The sequence below is a fragment of the Felis catus genome, chromosome X (genome assembly GCF_018350175.1).
Source record: "Felis catus isolate Fca126 chromosome X, F.catus_Fca126_mat1.0, whole genome shotgun sequence".
Taxonomy (NCBI): domain Eukaryota; kingdom Metazoa; phylum Chordata; class Mammalia; order Carnivora; family Felidae; genus Felis; species Felis catus.
The window spans coordinates 87,993,203-88,013,380 of record NC_058386.1 but is presented as its reverse complement, the minus strand read 5'-3'; the positions used below and the strand labels follow the sequence as shown (position 1 = coordinate 88,013,380).

Sequence of the window (20,178 nt, the reverse complement as noted above, 5' to 3'; positions counted from 1 at the left end):
CCCTTCACCTTGCCTTTGAGGGGTCTTCTCTCTTACATATGGCCTTACTAGAGCTCCCCTCCCATTTTACCCCCTCACTTTCTTTTCTTCTCCTGGGTTCCAGAGAATGGTTGCAACTGGACTAAACAAACCTCTCTTTGTCAGTCAGCAAGTCAAGTGAAGCAATTAGCTTCTGGGTTCTCAAGCTGAAGGACCTGAAACACTCAAAGCCTTGAAGGGGAAAGAAAGTACTTGAAGGTTTGTTTACCACTCAGCTTTAGGGGACAATAGTTGTTACTCTCAGCTATGACAGGCTTCACTGGGGACTTTATCTCTATCAAATCCTCTGTTAAGTTTTTCTGAAACATTGCCAGCACCAGATCTAGAAACTTTTCAAATCCTCACAAAACTAGAGAATGGAAAAAAAAAAAAGTGGTGATGGATGGTGGGGTAAGGGGGACATGGGCCTCTTTCCCTGTTAACCTCCCCAGATCAGGCCCCTGGACTGGCCAACAGCTTTTTAATATGTCTTTTTTCTACCCCAGGTCCTAGGGTTTGGCTAGTTTTGCTTTCTTTTCCAGCTGCCACTTCCTCCCTCCCCAATTTCCCATCCAGATTACTTCTCAGAATAGTTTCCTGATTTATCCCTAGCTCTGCTTTCCCTGGGAAGCAGATCAATGCTTTAAGTCATTTAAAGTGCTTTAATTGCTACTATCACTAAGGGAATAGTTGTGCAATATAACAAAAATGTAAATGACACTATGGAAGTGGGGAAGGTACAGTGAGCTGTGTACTTGTAAGCTACCTGCCTCCCTCCTTATATAACATGCCATTGACTCTGCATCAGCTGAAACCACTGCCCTTTGAGCTGGATACTAGACCCAACTACAAGGTCTTCAGTCTGTGGTGCATGTGGCATGGCATTGCCAACAGTGGATTTTCTCCACCTGTGCCTCTCCAGGTTGTGCTCTCTGGCCCCAGATTTTGTGTTGACAACACTGACTCAAGTACTAAATGCTGTCCATCATTCATATCTTATAGCTAGTTCAGACTTCTCACTTTGAGCAAAGCCAACTTTCCCAATAAATCATCTGTTTATCAGGAATTGCTAGCTCCCTTCTGGAGCACTCTCCAGCCATGACCCCAAGATCAGCTATGTCAACAAGGCTCTCATGTCTTCCATTTGGGCCTATCCCTCCCCCTCGCCCCCATCTTCACCCCCATTACTTCTGATGTATGTACCAGAGCCAAACCCTGGAAAACCCCACTGCCTGCTTTGCCAGCTCCTACTCTTGGACTGCCAAGTATTGTTTGAGGAGGCCTCCCTGACAAAAACGTTCTCTAGTGTCAGCACAGTTCTTGGGGCTGCTTGGCAACCCTTCAAACTTTTCTAACAGCTGACTTCCTACCCATAGCATCTCCTCCTGGGCTGTTTCAGTCATCCTCAGCCTCAACTACCTTCATTCTTATATAACCTCACTTCCTATGTTTATTGGGAAAACGGAGTTCAATTTGAAACGGACTTTCTCCACTCTCCTCTTACTTAGCAAAACTTGTCCTGGGTTTGTTTGTTTTTTGGGGGTTTGTTTTTGTTTGTTTGTTTGTTTGCATCCTTCTCCACTGTCTACTTTGGAGGACTAAAAGGCCCCCCTCTATTTCTAAGACAAACTTACCAACATTCTTTGGTTGAGTTCAGAATCATATCCTTCCTGCCTTCCTCCGCCTTATGATAATACTCGTGTGTAAATAACTCAATCTTTCTTTTTTTTTTAATTTTTTAAAGTTTATTTTGAGAGAGAGAGAGAGAGAGAGCATGAGCAGGGGAGGGGCAGAGAGGGAGAGAGAGAGAGAGAGAGAGAACCCCAAGCAGGCTCTGCACTAACAGCGCAGAGCCCAATGTGGGGCTCGAACCCACCACCCATGAGATCATGGCCTGAGCCAAAATCAAGAATCAGACACTTAACTGACCGAGCCACCCAGGCTCCTTCATAACTCATCCTTCTGACTCAGAGTGAGCCCTCAAGGGCAAGGTCCATATTACATTTCTTTCTATGTTCCCAACATGTAGTATTGTGGCTGACATATAGGAAGTGCTCAACAACTGTTTACTAAATTGATGAGTTGTGAAGGGACTAATTAGAATGACTTGAGTTCTTTGCACTTTGTGCAGATACTTAATGGGTTAATGAGGGTGCCACCGGGCAGCAAGAAAAATGAAGGGAAGAATCAAGAGGGCTCAATAAGTTCCAGAACCAGGGTTTTTCATGGAGTTATATAGTGTCATGGTGGGAATATTTTATGTAGAATTGACCTGTCACTTTATAAAGGGAGTAGTGGAAAGAGCACTAGAGTGGGAATAAGAAGGTCTGGCTGTGCCACTTATAAGCTGTGTGGCCATGGACAAGTTAATTAACCTCTGGGCCTCAATTACTTTCTCTAGTACATTGAGGACGAGGTTATTACAAACATTAAATGAAGTTGTAGATGTGAAAACACTTTGAAATCTGAACCCCCTCTCCAATGCAAGTTGGTAACTCTTATTCTTGATATCACTATGACCCTGGAGCTTCTACTTTTCATCTACACCACAGCCACCATCACCCCTACAACCCATCTTTCCTGCGGCAACAGAAGCTAGATTTTATCTCAGCTTCTAACTGTCCATCATGTAAAAGGGAAAGATATCAGAATTGTGGAGCCCCCACTTTCAACACCCCCTTGCCATCTCCTTTTTGGCCTGTATGTATCTGTGTTGATGACTTCACTTGTCTATGGGTACTATTGCATACAGTTGGTGGGGAAGATGTATATCATCCCATCTTCTGAAATTCAAATCCATGGCTGACTGAGAGCTATATGGTGGACTATGCTGGAATACTAACAAGCCCTACCATTTTCACAGACTCCTGCGCCTGTGGGCCTGTATATTTGGGTTGGAATATGTATCTCTTTATCTGCATGGGTGTGGCTATGAATATGGGGTGTGGGTCTTTGAGGGAACTGCACTGAGAGTATGTGAGTAAGTTGTTCCTCTCCCTTCGATGCCCCACCCTCCCCTTTCAGAGCTCCCTGAACCCTTTGGCATGGGTCCTGACAGGGAATTTCTTTGATCCTACCCTTCTTTTATTCTCCTTCTGTTTAAGGAGCAGTAGTTGGTTACTCCACATTCCCTCCTACTCCCAAAACTTGATGGCTTCTCGTCAAAGACTTGGGGAAGCCAACATCGATCCAGAGGCAATCAGCTCACACCAGCTCAGTATTGGAGCAAAGGTTGTGCAAAATATCAATGATGGGTAATTTATTATGTTGGAGAAAAAATGCCACATGCATTCCTTGTCTAATGGAATAGATACACTGCAGCAAGAATTGCTGGCAAGTGAATTTCTGGCAAATCCTCTTTCACTTTGATTTTTATTATAAAACCATGGCTATGTTTTACTGGAAAAACTAAAAGAAAAAATTTGGCTTTGGGCTGTAATTAAACCACGTATTTTAAAATAAACCACATTTTTAAAACTACAATAATAAGGTGATAGTGCAGGTCCAATCATTTTTAAACTGTAATTAGAATCCTGTGCAAGACAGTCAATCTGCCCCCACCTTTATCAGCTTTAAATTCTCCTATCATTCAAATTTTTTTTCCTACTGAAACCTCCTCCTCATGGCTTTTATTATTTCATAGCTTACTGCCTTATAAACCTAGCAAATGGGAAGGGGGGTTGAAAATTGGAAGTTTGGTTATTAGAGTATATTTCCCCCAAAGCAGAGCTTTGTCAGTAGAATGAACTCTCAGCCCCTTTCGCATACATTGTCTTAACTGATGCCCAAGGCAACCAAGGAAACAGGTGGGGCATGTAATATCCCCATTTTGCTGATGAGAAAACTAAGGTATAGAGGTGAATTGGCTTTCTCAAGATCATGCAGTTAGAAAGTTAGAACAGGGAATAGAACCTAAATCTTAAGGTTCTGCTGTAACCAGGCAATGGCAATATCAATCCAAGTTTACCAGAAGGCTTTCTCTTATTTCTTATTTTTTTATTTTTATTTTTTGAAGGGGGCCAGCAAAGAGAGACAGAGAGAGAGAATCTTAAGCAGACTTCTCCACACCCAGTGCAGAGCCTGATGCAGGGCTCAACTCAGGGCTCGATGTGGGGTTTGACATGGGGCTTGATCTCACAACCATGAGATCATTATCTGAGCTGAAATCGAGTCAGATGCTTATCTGACTGAGCTACCCAGGCACCCCTACCAGAAGGCTTTTTTAACAGGCCTGTGCCATCAAATCATACACAAGTTGTCTTCTAAATTCTAAGAAGGAAACCAATATTATGGCAAATTCAGTATTTCAGTTTTTCCAACTCTTATATCAGTTTTAGATTAAATTCATCCCGGGGCGCCTGGGTGGCTCAGTCGGTTAAGCAGCCGACTTTGGCTCAGGTCATGATCTCACGGACTGTGAGTTCAAGCCCAGCGTTGGGCTCTGTGCTGACCGCTCAGACCCTGGAGCCTGTTTCAGATTCTGTGCCTCCCTCTCTCTCTCTGACCCTCCCCCGTTCATGCTCTGTCTCTCTGTCTCAAAAATAAATAAACGTTAAAAAAAATTAAAAAAAAAAATTCATCCCCAGTAGAGCTGTATTTATTTTCTCATGCAGTCCAGAAACTCAGTTTATGCTTTGTAGTACAGTGGGGCTCTTTGTATAGATTGCATGCCCATTCAAAGGGGTGTGGTGGCTCATTCAACTATCTGTAATGGTTACAGAAGTGGTTTTTCTGTTTTTTATTTTTATAGTCAATGGTCATATTTATAGTGTTATTTGATTTTTGGTTCTTATACTTCCCAATTACAATATTGACACAAAAGGAAAGTTTGGTCTGGTTTTGGATGTAGTTTTATGAATATGTTGTAGACAACAGGGAGACCTGAAAATTCTTCATCATCTTATTTGCTTCTATATAGCAGACACCTCTGCTTCATCCTATTTTAACAATTATTGGTGTTCCCCAGGGGCAAGGGAAAATATGTTTAAAAACAAAATTCTCCAATTTCTGCTCAGCACAATGATCATCAAATTAGTATACTGTTCCTGTAATCTGTTTTCTGTCCTTAATATGCTAGCATTAGGGACTCAGAGCACACCAGAATTTGTCTACAAGAGCCTAGAAAACTGTCCATTGCCCACAGACCAATTAAAGAAGCCATTTTAACTGTAGAAATGGGAGAAGGAGAAGGAAGAGGAGAAGGAAGAGGGGGAGGAAGAGGGAGGAAATTCAACAAAAAGAAATCTCCCATCTTTTTAAGTTCTGGGGAGTATCATTCCTTCAAATGCCTGTTATGACTTAATTTATTAATTCCACTAAATGAATTTCTATTAAATATTACTTGTTCCAGTGAAAAGATTGGGTAAATTGAGATCAGTTGATCTTCTGTTAATGAAAATGGCAATATTTCCTGCCCAGAGTAGCTCTTACTGTCCCTTTTCAAGTGGGTTTGGGTTTCTACCTTCAGAGCATTATTCAACGCAGAGAGGTAATGTAGCTTGGTGGAAGAAACAGACTTTTATATCACCAAAATTAGCCTCATTAATTGCTTGATGTATGACCTCAGGCCAGTTTCTTACCCTCTATGAATTTGGATTTCAGTGTCCTCGTCTGTAAAATGAGTCTAATACGCACTTATTAGGGCTGTTAGAGGATTTAACGAGATGGATTCAAGGAGATGGTACTTAGTAAGTGCTTGGTAGTAAGAAGGTCATTATTGTGTTTTAGAAGAGAAATGTGAATGAACAGGCAGAAAGGAGGGATACAGATTGTTGACTAGCAAGAGTTAACTTTATCACTCTGGGAGGTGTCTTGCTGAAAATTTCAACATGCTGACAATAGCCAATGGAATAGGTGTGTGTGTCTTTGCAAACAAAACATGTAGGTGCATGTCTTCATGCCTCGGCTGGCTGCTGCAAACACTGATTATAGCTTAAGAACCAGAAAATAAATGTGTTTTCATTTGGGTGTTGAGGGCAAGCTTCTGATACTGCTTCTTAGCTGTGGCAGACACTAACAATTTGGGGGGTTCACACTTTACTAGACACCAATCACCTTTTACGTACGTATGTATGTATGTATGTATGTATGTAGGTGGGTAAGGTCACTGCCCTTGCTGGAAAATTGTAGATGATGCTATTGTTATCAAGCTGAGCCAGGGTTTTCTGGGCCACAAAATTGGTCTGTATATCTGTATGATATGAGTCTTTGTCATACACTAGACTTATTCTTCACCTACTGGTATTCTTTCTGCCTTATTTACTTCTATGGACAATGTTAGCCCATTAGTGCTATGACTAAGAGAGTGGAGTGTGAGGCTCTATGGATGGCTGTCTCCATATATTGTAACAGAAGGAGCACAGAGTTGATTGGGAGGCCCTGACACCAGCTCTGCCACTCACCAACTATATGACACGGGCAAGCCCCATCGGCTAACTGCTTTGCAGCTTGGTATCCTCAGCCTACCACGCAGATGTGTTGTGATCCTCCAAAGGAAGGGCAAAAGAAAAAGTATTCTGAAGTGTCTTAAATATTCTGCCCTTGGGGGTGTTATCATTAATTTCCTTCTTACCACATATTTCATGGCTAAGAGAGAGACCCCAGCTACTTAGGCCAGAGCCTGATAAGTTCTTGCATTTCCTCTACCCAGCCCCATTACTAAAATGGGAATTCCAGTTGGATGGTAAGGGCAAAGTGTAGAATTCAAGCTGCCTAGTCCTTAGGCTAGAGGTCAGGGGGTCAGCAATCTCTGCTTCATTTTCCCCAAAGGCCACACAGGGGTTTTTCAGGATAGCAACAAAGTCTTTTTAATCTAATTTTTCCCCTAGCTAATGAGACTTTGGACGTGGCCTTCTTGAAGATTCCCAAGTGCACATTTAACTCTGCATTTTCTTGCACTCCACAATTACACCTTTTTCTCCAGAATTATATTTTGAGTGCCTACCGCATACCAGACACAGCATCTCTGGAGATACTGTGGTAAAAGTGTCAACTGAACTCCCTACCATCTCAGACCTATGGTCTATTGAGAACAGCAGGTTCAGAATATCCCCTTAAATGGTCCCAGGTATCTTAATCCCCACTTCTCCAAAGGTGGACTCCTCAACTTCCATCCAAGGCTCTTCTTCCCCTAGGTTTCCTCAGGTCAGTGAAGAGATCCACTCAGTTGCCCAAGCAAGAAACCTGGGAGTCATCCTTCATAACCCTCTCTGTCTTACCCACAAATTTGATTCTAGCACTAAGTTTTATTCTTTTTACCCTCTAAACTCTCTCTCAAATCTATCTTCTCCCTGTCTTTTCCTGCCACGAACATAGTCCAAGTCACCGTTATTTCTCTCCTGGAGGTCACAGCCTCCTCATTGGGTTCCTTGTCTCTGGCCTGGATGCCTTATCCACTCCCTTCCTATATGTGCAGAGTTGATATTGCATGGATTTTGACAAGTTCCTTTCCCTTTCTGGGCTTCAGCTTCTCTGCCCTGAACTGGATGATTTCCTAAGTCTTATACAGCTCTCTTTTATGTGGCTCTGTGATCAGATGGTTCTTGATTGCACTCTGGTACAGCTATCTAGCCTTCCAATGAAGGTATTGCTGTACCTGGCCACTGGCTTCTCAGTGTGTATATTCATTCATTCATTTCTCCATTCATTCAGCATTTACTGAGGTCCCATTGTGTACTAGGCACTGTACTTAGTACAAGTGATTCAGTGAGGAAAAAGACACAGGACTTGCCCCCAAGGAGCTCAATCTGTTGGGGGTATAGGCACAAACAGGCAACCTAGCCCATACTGTGGGGTGGGGGCAATCATGGAAGGCTCCCTGGAGGAGCTGATAACTTTATTGGAGTTTGAATGATAAATAGGAGCTAACCAGGAGAGCAGAGATATGTACAAAGGCCCTGGGGCAGGATGCTAAGAGAAAGTAAAGCAAGATTGGTGGTTGGCAAACCAACTAGGAGGCTGTGGCAACACTGTAGGGGAGACATGAGGAAGACCTGAAAGAAGACCATCAAGATAGAGAGAAATGGGCAGGTTTGAGTTGTATTTTGGAGGTGGAATTGACAGTCCTTGCCGGTGGATTGGATGTGGAAGATGAGGGAAAGAGAGAAGTCATGGGGAATCCTTGGGCCTCTGGTTTAGTCAACTTTGTGGATAGACTGTCATTTTCTGAGTTAGTTCCATTAACTCAAGAGGAAGGAGCTGGTTTGGGGAATGGGTTTAAGGAGAAGATGATGAGTTCAGCTTTGGTCATGTTGAGTTTGTGATGGAATATTCAAGTGGAGAGGCCTGGTAAGCCATTAGCTATAAGAACCTGGCACACTGAGAAGAGAAATTGGGGCTAGAGGTTCAGACTAGGGAGTCATTAGCATGTAGAGGAAATTCTTTTAAGAGAACGAGCCCAAGAGAGCAAGGGCACCAACACTGAGTAAGGGGGGAAATGCTCTCCACAGATGTGGGACACTGGCATACATGCTCGTTCATTCCTGGGCACACATCTCTGCCCCAAAGAGAGTTTTTCCATGATATGTGTGCATCACCCACTTAAACTTAAGAGAAGGAACATTAGGTACCCAATCATAACTTCTCCATTTTACCATGAATGATACCTAAAGAGGAAAGAGAACTTATACTTTCATGCCAGTTGTTTTCATTAACTCACTTAAATGCTTACAATAATTTACACCAGAGCTATTATTCCTCAGAGCCCTAGAGTCACTTGCCCAAGGTCACATAGCTATTAAATGGCAGTAATGAGATTTGACTCCAGATCTTTCTGATTCCAGATCCAGCACCATGATACCAGGTAACAGCACCGAACAACCTCTGCTGTATAGCTGGATCCTTAGGAAAGCCTGGACACACCCCCTCTTCCCTTCTGCTTCACAGATATCATTTGCATCCCCCAGCTTAATGCTTTGCTCTCCATTAAAATACAAATCCCCTTAGGGAGAAGTAAAGCTCTAAGTTGTTGTCAAGTCATTTATGCCTCAGTGGGAATGAGTTTCAGATTCTTCAGTAGGCATAAATTTTAATTTTATGGGAGAAGGACACTGGAAACTTCAGGGAGGGATAAGAAGAGAGAAAGGGCCTAGTAATGAAAAGTCAGCTCTCTCTGTTTCACAATCCTACCTAGTCTGAGGCATGTGCTTTTAAGATTTGTAGATACTATTTCTGTATACGTGTACTAAATAGTCTCCCTTTATCCATGGTTTCACTTTCCATAGTCAACCACGGTCCAAAAGCAGATGATCTCCTGACCATAGGTCAGAAGGTCAATAGTAGCCTAACCCTACATCACAGTGAGTACGTCATTGACCTCACTTCATCTCCTCATGTAGGCATTTTATCATCTCACGTCATCACAAGAAGGGTGAGTACAGAACAGTAAAGATATCTTGAGAGAAACCACATTCACATACCTTTTCTTACAGTATATTGCTATACTTATTCTATTTTATTATTATTGTAAATATTTTACTGTGCCTAGTTTACAAATTAAACTTTATCCTAGGTATGTATTTATAGGAAAAAAAGATAGTGTATATATGGGATTTGGTACTGCCTGCAATTTCAGGAATCCATTGGGGGGTCTTGGAATATATATCTGTAAATAAGAAGAGACTACTGTCCTTTATATGCAGACCCATTGCTGAGTCTGTCACCCTGGTTATCTGGGGTTGGGGATGTGGGTGTGGTCTGATCTAAGGTGACCTTTAGCTGCATACTAACCCCAACATACTGTGGTCAGCAGGAGGCAGCCAGCCTGGGCTTCAGTCAGGAACTGCAGTTCCTGGCCTCAGGCATTCTCTTGAGTCCCAGTTCATTCTCTTGAGAATTAGACCCTGCTGTGCATATTTAAAATCCCGAGCAGATGGAGGCAGGAGAGCTTGTTGGAAAGACTTGGAGGAGTCCCTTCTGCCCTGTCTCGGTCTGTTTGCCAAAATAAATGACATGTATCAGGGCAGGGCATTGGTCCAAGCCCATTGAAATTCTGCTAGCAGTCCAAACAGTGATGGTGTTTCAGATTGGTTCTGTGAAATGATCAAAGTTAGGAAGAGAGAAATGATGTGTGAGCATCTGGTTGCTGCAGCCTACTGATGGGGACAGTCCCAGGGGCGGGCCTGGGGAAGGGGGGGCAGCCTCAAGGACCCCCTAGGACATCTGCCACTGGCAAACAGGGAAAGAGCCACACACTGGCAGCAGGCAGTCTGGTTTGAGTCCCATGCTGTTTTCCTCACCAGCTATGTGACGTGAACAAGTCCTTCCCCTTCTCCAGGCCTGCCCCCCACCCCTTATATAAAATAGAACCTAGATGAAATGGTCTCCAAGGACCCTTTCTGCTCGAACATTCTGTGACTTCTGTGACACTGGTTTGATTTTATTTGTAATGAGAGAGGCCCACCCACCTACCTGCTTATCTGTAGCTACAATGCTCTCACACTGACCTCTGCTGGCCATTTTGAAAAGTGCCACCGATAGCTTCTTGGGAGGAAAAAAAAAAGCAGTTCATCATTATTGATTTAGTATTAAGGTTCAACAATATGCTGGGCACTGCGACAGAAACCTTGTGTACTGGAGATGAGCAAAAAAGAACACATAGCTGTAAGCACAGAATAAGCATATCTAGAGATGGCTGACAAAACAACGCACAAAAGAAACGTGTCTCCCCCCCCCCCCCCACTTTTTTTTTTTGGCCATCTTCATTTGTTCGTGGTGCTCTGTGCCACTGTACGAAAGGACCTCAGTGGGTAGGAAGATTCCTTGTCTCATATCCTATGACTGCAGGCTCCAGAAGGGCCTGGAAACCCACTGAGGAGGCAGTTCTGGGCCAGTAGTATCTCAAAGCCTTGAGACATCCCACAGGCCCTGCTTCTGGCCCCTAGATCATCAATCTGAGAGGTTTCTAGCTGGGGCCAGCCCAGACACTGTACCTCAGAGGTATACATTCCCCTGAGGGGTGCCATTTCAAAAATCGCTTTGAAAAAAGAATTCGAAATCAAAGAATCCATGAGTTCTTTTTTCTAAATATGAAATTTATTGTCAAATTGGTTTCCATACAACACCCAGTGCTCATCCCAACAGGTACCCTCTTCAATGCCCATCACCCACTTTCCCCTCCCTCTCACCCACTATCAACCTTAAGTTTATTCTCAGTTAAGAGTCTCTTATGGTTTGCCTCCCTCCATGAGTTCTTTCAGAGAGTCACTTTAAGCTCTCCGGCTGGAACGGAAGAATTGGCTCTACAACTGTGGCAAATTCAGCATGGCCACCCAGCCAAGAGAAAGGAAGCGGGCCATGGAATCCTGCTTTTTATGGATGGAATCAGATTTCCTGTTAAGTCCAGACCTAGAATTGTCTCACTCCTAAGTCTCTTTAGTTACTCTTGCTGAGCATGTGCTCTACAAAGGCAAGAGACCAGAGCTGGAACGTGCCAGCCCATGGCATGTGCCCATGCCAGGCACTGCTCAGGCTCTAGTGATGTGAGCAAAATGGGAATTGGGCCACACCACAGTCTGCTTTCTCAGTTCAATGGTTTATCGTGCTCTCCACCTCCCATCCCTTGATGTGGGAAAGCTTTGGGCAGGGCTCAGATTTGGGTCAAGCATTCAGTGCCTTGACCGCATCCTCTCTGCTAGTAATAACATGGCCTCAGCAAGTCCATCCTGCCCCTATCCTCCCACCAACTGGTCTCCTCCTCCCCCAACAGCTGGTTCTTATCTGTCTCCCTTGTTCCAGCCTCAGGCATGCTGCCCTGGCCTCATGCTGACACACACATGTTCTCCTGAATGCTCATTGATGAGTTTCAGCCCTGAAATGCTGCCTTCTTCCCATCCTCCCCTTCCCATCCCCAAACCTCTGAGGGTTCCCTATTTGCTACTATATCAAGTCTTCAACTTCCTTCCTTGCTTTTCAGGCCCACCTCAATTGGGGCCCACTCAGCCTTTCCAGTGTGGGCCGTGACTCCCCCCAGACATAAACAGAATGTAAGCATTTCACAAACCCTCCACAGCCAACCCTTTCTTTGTGTTCCTGCACTACTTAGGCTCTGTTCTGGATTTGTGCTGTTTGCTATGCTTTTGGGTACATTAGTCTTGAAAGCGAGGTCCACATTTTAGACTTCTTTGTTAATCCTCAACACCCCAGCACTATTTTTTAAAGTATTGTTCTTTTTATTTTTAGATATAGATAGATAGATAGATAGACATAGATATAGATAGATAATTTATTTTTCTTTTTAGTTTCATATATACATACATAGTAAAAGTTTACAAGGGTAACAAATAAACAGAATCATTGTAAACAAAATTCCAACTACGGGAGGTAAGGGCCTAAAGAGTGAAAGTTCATGCCCTGCTCCACCATTCCCAGAAACAAGTTCCTTAAGCAGTCTAGAGCCCAGCACCCAGTAGAGGCTATATGTTGGGTGCTAGAGAAGGTCAAGTGGTGGGTGGTGCCCCCAGAAAATTGCATCTCTTTAGGAAAAGCATTTTTGTACTTCTTTGCAAGAGTCCTTGGTCTTTGTGGGCCTGATTGACACTGGAAATTTTACTCCAAAGGCCCCACACAGCTGGTGACCACTTGCATCTCCAGCACGTGACTGTAGCCACTCCAGAAAGCATCTTTCCTGTTTCCAGCCTTTTAAAAAGTAACCATTGAAGGTGAATATTAAAGGGCATGTTTAATGGGCTTTTCTGAGTTTTTCACAGGTCTGTAGGAAATTGCAGACAGTCAGTAAAAGGGCCAAGAGGTAGAGGTGGGAAGCGTTCATGAAAATAAGCTTTCTATCTGGTATGGTGTTGCGTTCTCTGAGAGGTAATGCATGTTACTAATGGTTTTCGTCTTTCTGCCAAGAAAATTCAGTCCCTACTGGGATTTGTTCTAAATGATAGACTAGCCCGCCTGTGCTGCACCCACTGGGGTTAATTCTCTGTCTCGGTCAGCTTTGAAATGTCAGCCTGAACTTTCAGACTTAATTGTTACAGACACTTTATAACTAAAGCATTCAAAATATTAAAGCTTCTCCCTCTTGCTATTATAATTAATACTTAATGGATATTTTCAGGCTTCTTGAATTTTATACATTCAACAGTCTACAGACAGTGGGTTGAAGGGAAGGAGATATATAGAAAGGGAACAAATAAATAATGTGTGTGTGTGTGTGTGTGTGTGTGTGTGTGTGTGTGTGTGTGTGTTTCCTGTAAGCATCTGTTTCCAGTTGCAGTGATGGGGTCCTGGGATCTGCCAATAAAGATGGGCTTTGACAGATTGGTCAGCCCATGGGTTTCTGGGTTCTCCCCTCTCTGGACCCCCAAGGCAGTGTTCTTTAGACATTGCCATTTCTGGACTTCACTGCAAGTATGTGGTTGGCCATTTGAATGGGAGTTATAAAATGTCATGATGTTCTCCAGCATTCAGTTCTTTCACTATTTTGACAATCTGATGGATGCTCTGGCATTAACTAGGAAGAAGACAATATTATCCCGCCTGAATAACTAATCTCCTAAGAAGTACAAAGTTAAAGGATCTTGGTGCACATGAATCTTATTAAATGTGCTTATAAAATATGTTCTATCCAAATAAGCTTAGCAGCCCCTAAAATAGCCTTTTCTGATCCGTGTCTGGAACTTTGGTATGCTTCACAGATCTCTAAGCCAAAATTGTTTAGTGAAGAGATGACAGTATTCTCTGTGTATGGGAAAATGGGAAGCATTGATGTTAAGTACTCTACTGACTAAGTGCACTCCTTCTCTCCATCTTAGGGGCGACCGGGACCAATTGGAATTCAAGGTCCAACAGGTCCTCAAGGATTTGCTGGCCCCAGTGGTTTATCAGGGTTGAAAGGAGAAAGGGGCTCCCCAGGTCCCCTGGGACCATATGGACCAAAAGGAGATAAGGTAAAAACACCAGAGTTTCATTTTTCTTTGACTGATGAACCATAGGTATGAAGGTGAAAAGTCCTAAATCTCAGTTCTGTTCGTTTATGGAAATAATACTAATCCTGAGTACCTTGGTGCCAGGCTATAGACTTTAATAAGAGACAGGCTGTGTGATATGCTGCTAATAGATCAACCTATTTCCAGAGAGACTCCTATGGCAAGCAAGCCATAAAGTGCATGTATTGGCTACTTGCTAGACACGTGAGCTTGCTGGGGTGGGAATTCATGTGGGTTTGGAGTGGGCATGGGTCAGAAGTTCAATCAGATGGGCAATAGAGGTCAGGAATCCAAGCAAGGAGACTGGGAAGCAAGATGTCGGAATGCTTGGAAGCAATCTGGGCTACAAATGTAGGGAAAGAGATGCAAGAAAGGAGATTGATCATGTTGTGGTAGCTGGCTGAGTTTAGCAACTTAGTTTATGTTCCCTTCAGATTTTAATCACCTCCTCTTTGCCCCATTGGTAAGGGAGAGATTCCCAGCCTAGGGTTCTGAGGATGGCAGAAGACACGACACCTGATACTGGACAGAAAACATTGACAGCAGGTTTATTACTCACATATGCTCACAGTGCAGGGTGAAAGGACACCACCCACCACACAGGGCCACACGGGGGAGGCAGACTTTGTAGTGGCAAAAGGGTGAGGTGCCCCTTGGCTCCTGAGGGAGGCTTGTTTGAATAATACAGTGGGTCATCAAGGAACTGAAACCAGACTCAGGGATAAGCAGGAACTGTACCTGCTCTGTTTGATAAGGAGGGCCATTTGCCTAGGAGACCTCATCTAGGGGAGCAGAGTGATGGGGAACATGTGGTTAGGCCTTTTGAGGCCCTCCACCCCAGTTTTCCCAGTTTCAAAGCAACATGTCATACTGAGCCATCATTTTAGGTTTTGCACCACATTGCTTAAGATAAAAACTGGTCTCAGAACACAGACATGTTTAAGATCTTAAGTAGAGGCAAGGTGACACAATGTGGAGAGTGAGGTATAAAACACTTCTAAAAACTTAGGTCACGAGGGGCGCCTGGGTGACTTGGTCGGTTAAGCGTCCGACTTCGGCTCAGGTCATGATCTCATGGTCTGTGAGTTTGAGCCCCGCATCGAGCTCTGTGCTGACCGCTCAGAGCCTGGAGCCTGTTTCAGATTCTGTGTCTCCCTCTCTCTCTGACCCTCCCCCGTTCATGCTCTGTCTCTCTCTGTCTCAAAAATAAATAAACGTTAAAAAAAATTTTTTTTAAACTTAGGTCACGAATCACATGAACAAACGCACCAAATCTAATGGACATCAGTTGGATTGTCTCTTACATTCCTCTTCCTACTCCTTTTATTCTAGGGTCCCATGGGAGTTCCTGGCTTTCTTGGCATCAATGGGATTCCGGTGAGTGTGTCCACAGAGGTATTTTTTTTATTACCACTTCTAGGTTGTGCTTCAGAGGTCAAACATCTTAGCCTTAGCAACATCCTGTGGCATGCAAGCATTCTCTGGGTCAAGTGTTGAGATGCACGTGATAAGGTTTGAAGAGAGGTGGTCACACACACTTTCCCTGGGATTTAGTTACAGGTAGCACTAAATCAGATGGTTGGGACAGGTGCAGGCATAAGAAACCATCAATACCTTAGCCAAAATGGGTTAGGTTTCATGAGCTGAGGGGAGCTTTAATTAGGGATGAGGGACTGGTTCTGAAGTGCGGAGACAGTGCCGCATTCAGAGCACATACGTACTCATTATAAGAAATTATGAAGACATGTGATATTAGATAGAAAAATACTTAGAGATATCTTGATACATTTCGTTCCAGTAATTTGTTCTCTTCCACCTTACCTCATTGCAGAGTGAATTTCCCTTTAGTTTTTACAAAGCGACCATTCCAAAGATCACTTGCAGGCAGCCCCTTCCCTTTATCCCGAAACCTGGTTTTGCTGGAGATGAGTGAGGAATCTGGAGCTCACAGATGTCTCCTTTTCTCATTACATCCAGTCCAACCCCTTAGGTTCTCGATTTTCACGCTGTATCCCTACTTATCTCACCACTGGAGAATCCATGATAAATAACATTTCGCCAGCCTTGAAAATACAGTATTTGCAACTTGGCTTCTATCAATTTTTAGTTATGTCTTTTGGCACATCTCTATATACTACATCTTTAGCCTGAGCTGTGTTTTTCTATAGCAGAGCTCTTCAATCTTGTTTAAGAGAAGACCCAAATGTTGTGTGGAAGCTCAGAGTACAGATCAGGAAGAAATAGAGCTTCTTCATTTCAGGGACATGTTAGAGCCTGCTTTTATCCTTTCAGCCTTGAAGGGGTTCTTCTGAGCCATATCTAAGCACAGTTTGGCAAATCCTAGACTTAACAGCTTTTTGTGTGATACTGCATAACCATCTAGTATCAAGGAAGGGGTCTTAAATCTCTTTGTGACAATCTCTAGGTATTTCTTGGGTGCCGGCTAGGTGCTATGACTCTACTATGAGGATACAGAAAAAACTTATGGATCTACACTCAAAGACATTATCATTTGATCCATTTTCTTCCAAGATCTAGCATACATTTGGAGTTGGAGGACAGAAGTCTTGCTTCCTTGTATTTGTTCTATGTATCAACAAATAAGCCATCAGAATTTTGCATTTTATTCAACTGCAGACTCTGAAAAATGCCCAGAAATGGGCCAGCGGGCAAATAAGAGGATGGGGTTGGCTGTCCTTTTATAACATCCTCTGGCATTTTATCCTGACTGTGTTCCCATCTGCGCTTTATCCAGAGCCTCCACTCAGACTGTGTATCTTCTGGGAGCCACTAGGTGAGGAAAACTAGAAAGCTGGAGATCACCTCTTGCATTGCTCCTGCGGAGCTGGCTTCCACTGGAGATGAGTGGGGGATTTGAAGCTTGCAGCAGTACTATGCCCTTCCTCCTGTAGTCTCTTTCTAATGGGGGGGCTGAAGGAAGTGAATCCTGTGACGCAAAGGCTGATTCCAATTCTGGACTAGAACATGCCCTAGGGTCCAGCTGGACACTTCTGCCTCCAACTTGTGGCCAAGAGAGCCATAGACTTTGCAGGGATTGATCATTTCTCGTTGGGGCTTCATTGCTTGGGAGAATGAGTTACAGGTGTCCAGATTCCTCCAAATTAATGTGCCACTCCCAATAGAAGTCCCCACTCACTCGGCCCTTCCCTTGACCAAAGGCTCTATGTGTTTTCTTTTGACTGATTGCATTACTTTCAGGCTCCAAGCCTCTCTCACTCCATGAAATGATTTTTTCCTTGTTCCTTCCCTCTCTTCCATCTATTCGAGATGTATTTACTGAGTATCTTCTGTCCACTGCCTACCTCTCCCTCCCATCTCTAGTGTCTTAGGAGTCCTTGGTGTCTGTTCCATACACCCTAGCTCCTTATTACATATGGCCCACAGTATTTATTATTTGTCTTGTGTAATGGTCTTATCTAGCTTTCTTGAAAGCACAGAATAGGTCTTCTGCTCCACTCAGAAGCCTCAGAGACCCCAGGGCTGAATTCACCATGTACTAAGAACACTAGGAACACCAGAGGGGTGGTTGGGTGGCTCAGTCAGTTAAGTGTCTGGCTGACAGCTCAGAGCCTGGAGCCTGCTTCAGATTCGTGTCTCAGTCTCTCTTTCTGCTCTTCCCCTGCTCGCTCTCTCTCTCTCTCTCTCTCTCTCTCTCTCTGTCTCTCTCTCTCTCTCAAAAATAAACATTAAAAGCATAAAAAAAAGAAATACTTGGGGGACTGATTCCAACTTCTAGTGCCTACAAAAGCAACAGTTCTCAGACTGGCAGGACTCCCACAGACACAGGAAAACACAGACACCCTTGGCCTAGTCAGACTAATTATTTTGCTCTACTTTTGGCAGCTGAAACCAACAGCTTCCCCAACACATCTTACTAAACTGGATTACTGCACAAATCTGATTCCCCTGTAACATACGTGTCACTGGTTTTAGTCTCCAAACTCTGCTTTTGCGTCATGTAGTTTCAACAAAAGTGAGCAAGTATTCACTGTATGATCATCCAAGTCTGTGCATCAAGGGCCACAGCAATCAGTCGGGGGAATGAACAAACATGGGGTGCCTGGGTGGTTCAGTCGGTTAAGCATCCGACTTCGGCTCAGGTCATGATCTCACAGTCCGTAAGTTCGAGCCCCGTGTCGGACTGTGTGCTGACAGCTCAGAGCCTGGAGCCTGTTTCAGATTCTGTGTCTCCCTCTCTCTCTGACCCTCCCCCATTCATGCTCTGTCTCTCTCTGTCTCAAAAATAAATAAACGTTAAAAGACATTTTAAAGATATTCAACATTAGCACAACATAGACCAGGGGTGGTTTTTTTATAATATTACAGCTGTAAGTTGGGGCTGTTGGCACCCACAAGAAATGTATGTTTATCAAATGTTTTCAGTTCTTGGGGCACCTCTGTCGCTCCGTTGATTAAGCCTCCAACTCTTGATTTTGGCTCAGGTCATGATCTTATGGTTCATGGGTTCAAGCCCCACATCGGGCTCTGTGCTAACAGCATGGAACCTGATTGGGATTCTCTCTCTCCCTCTCTCCCTGCCACTCTCCTGCTCACTCTCTCTCTGTCTCTCAAAAATAAATAAATAAACATCAAATGTTTTCATTTCAAATAAGTCTGGAGCAGAAATTTTCAAGTTGTCCTTTGCAATTTATGTTTAGCTTTTCTCATGAAGTTAATCTCAAACATTTTCCTTCCTAAAGACTAGTAAATGAACATATCAGATTTATACCTTCAAAGTGAACACATACTCAACAAATGGAAATTTTCCCTTTGAAGTCTGGGCTCTGAGGAACATGGCTTTTCTGGATTACAGTGCATCTTCTTATTCTGTGCATTCAGTCCCTTGCGTTTATATAGAAACATGGTTTCCTCCCTCAAAAAAGCTACATTCTCTTAGAGAGCTGGCACACATGTATATAAAAGCATTAACTAACACTAGAAAAGGCAAAGTGCCATAAATGCTGTGGTTCTACTGAGAATTGAAAAGTGATTGTGTATTTCATTTTAATGTTGGCAACAACTCTATGAGGTAGTATTATTCATCTCCATTTCACAGATTGTGAAACTGAGACTCAAGCTGGGGAGTGGCAAAGTTGGGATTGGAACACAAACTCAAAATTCAAAACTGACTCAAAACATTCTTTAGCTGTCATCTCATGGTATCACCTGGACAGGAAGGGGCTGACAGGTCAAAGTCAAATGTCAGAGGTGAATTCCAGAGAATTTAGCTAAGGTAGGAAAGAGTGAGCAAGTACTCCTGGAATCCTGCAGGTGGAAGATACTAGGAATTCAGGCAAGAAAACTACAGGAATATTGGAGCCCCAGTAAAAATACTGTGGATACCAAGGGATAAGAAGCCAGGCAAAGGTTTTGGTGTCAAACAGAACCAAGGCCCCAGGAGTAAAAATGGTCCCCAATACTGAGCCAGCCTCTGTCTTGCCTTAACTCATTCCTGTTACCCAGCTGAGAGATAACCTCTAGCAAGTTGGGATGGGACATTTTTTTTTCTTCAAATTTTTTATTTAATTTGTTCTTAGTTAACATATAGTGTAATATTGTTTTTGGGAGTAGAATTTAGTGATTCATCATTTACCTATAGCACCCAATGCTCAACATGACAAGTACCCTCCTTAATATCCATCACTCATTTAGTCCCTCCCCCCTGAGCCTCCCTCCATCAACTCTCAGTTTGTTCTCTATCATACAGAGTCTCTTACGGTTTGTTTCCCTTTCTTTTTTTTCCCCTCATTCCCACATTTGTTTTGCTCCTTAAATTCCACATGAGTGAAATATATGTTATTTATCCTTCTCTAACTGACTTATTTCACTTAGCATAATACATTCTAGTTCCATCCACATTGTTGCAAATGGCAAGATTTCATTATTTTTGATGGCTGAGTAATATTCCATTATATACCCCATATTCTTTATCCACTCATCAGTCGATGGACATTTGGGTTCTTTCCATAGTTTGGCTGTTGTTGACAATGCAAAGGGGCACATGTGCCCCTTTGAATCTGTATTATCTTTATCCTTTAGATAAATACCTAGTAGTGCAGTTGCTGAATCGTAGGGTAGTTCTATTTTTAACTTTTTGAGGAACCTCCATACTGTTCTCCAGAGTGGCTGTGCCAGTTTGAATTCTGGCTGGGACATTTTAAAGTGGTGATCAGGATTGTAGGAAGAAATAGACAATCCACCTGAAAGG

At 43.3% G+C, this 20,178-nt stretch overlaps 1 protein-coding gene across 4 annotated transcripts in view; it reads left to right on the top strand.

The window, feature by feature from the left end:
- COL4A6 (collagen type IV alpha 6 chain) overlaps positions 1 to 20,178 on the top strand; it is a 316,262-nt gene that overhangs the window by 222,301 nt on the left and 73,783 nt on the right. For all 4 annotated transcript variants that reach the window (XM_019824148.1, XM_019824146.1, XM_019824147.1 and 1 more), the window contains exons 4-5: positions 13,776 to 13,910; positions 15,282 to 15,326. In XM_019824148.1, coding sequence (XP_019679707.1) covers positions 13,776 to 13,910; positions 15,282 to 15,326 — 180 coding nt within the window. The remainder of the gene's footprint in view (positions 1 to 13,775; positions 13,911 to 15,281; positions 15,327 to 20,178) is intronic.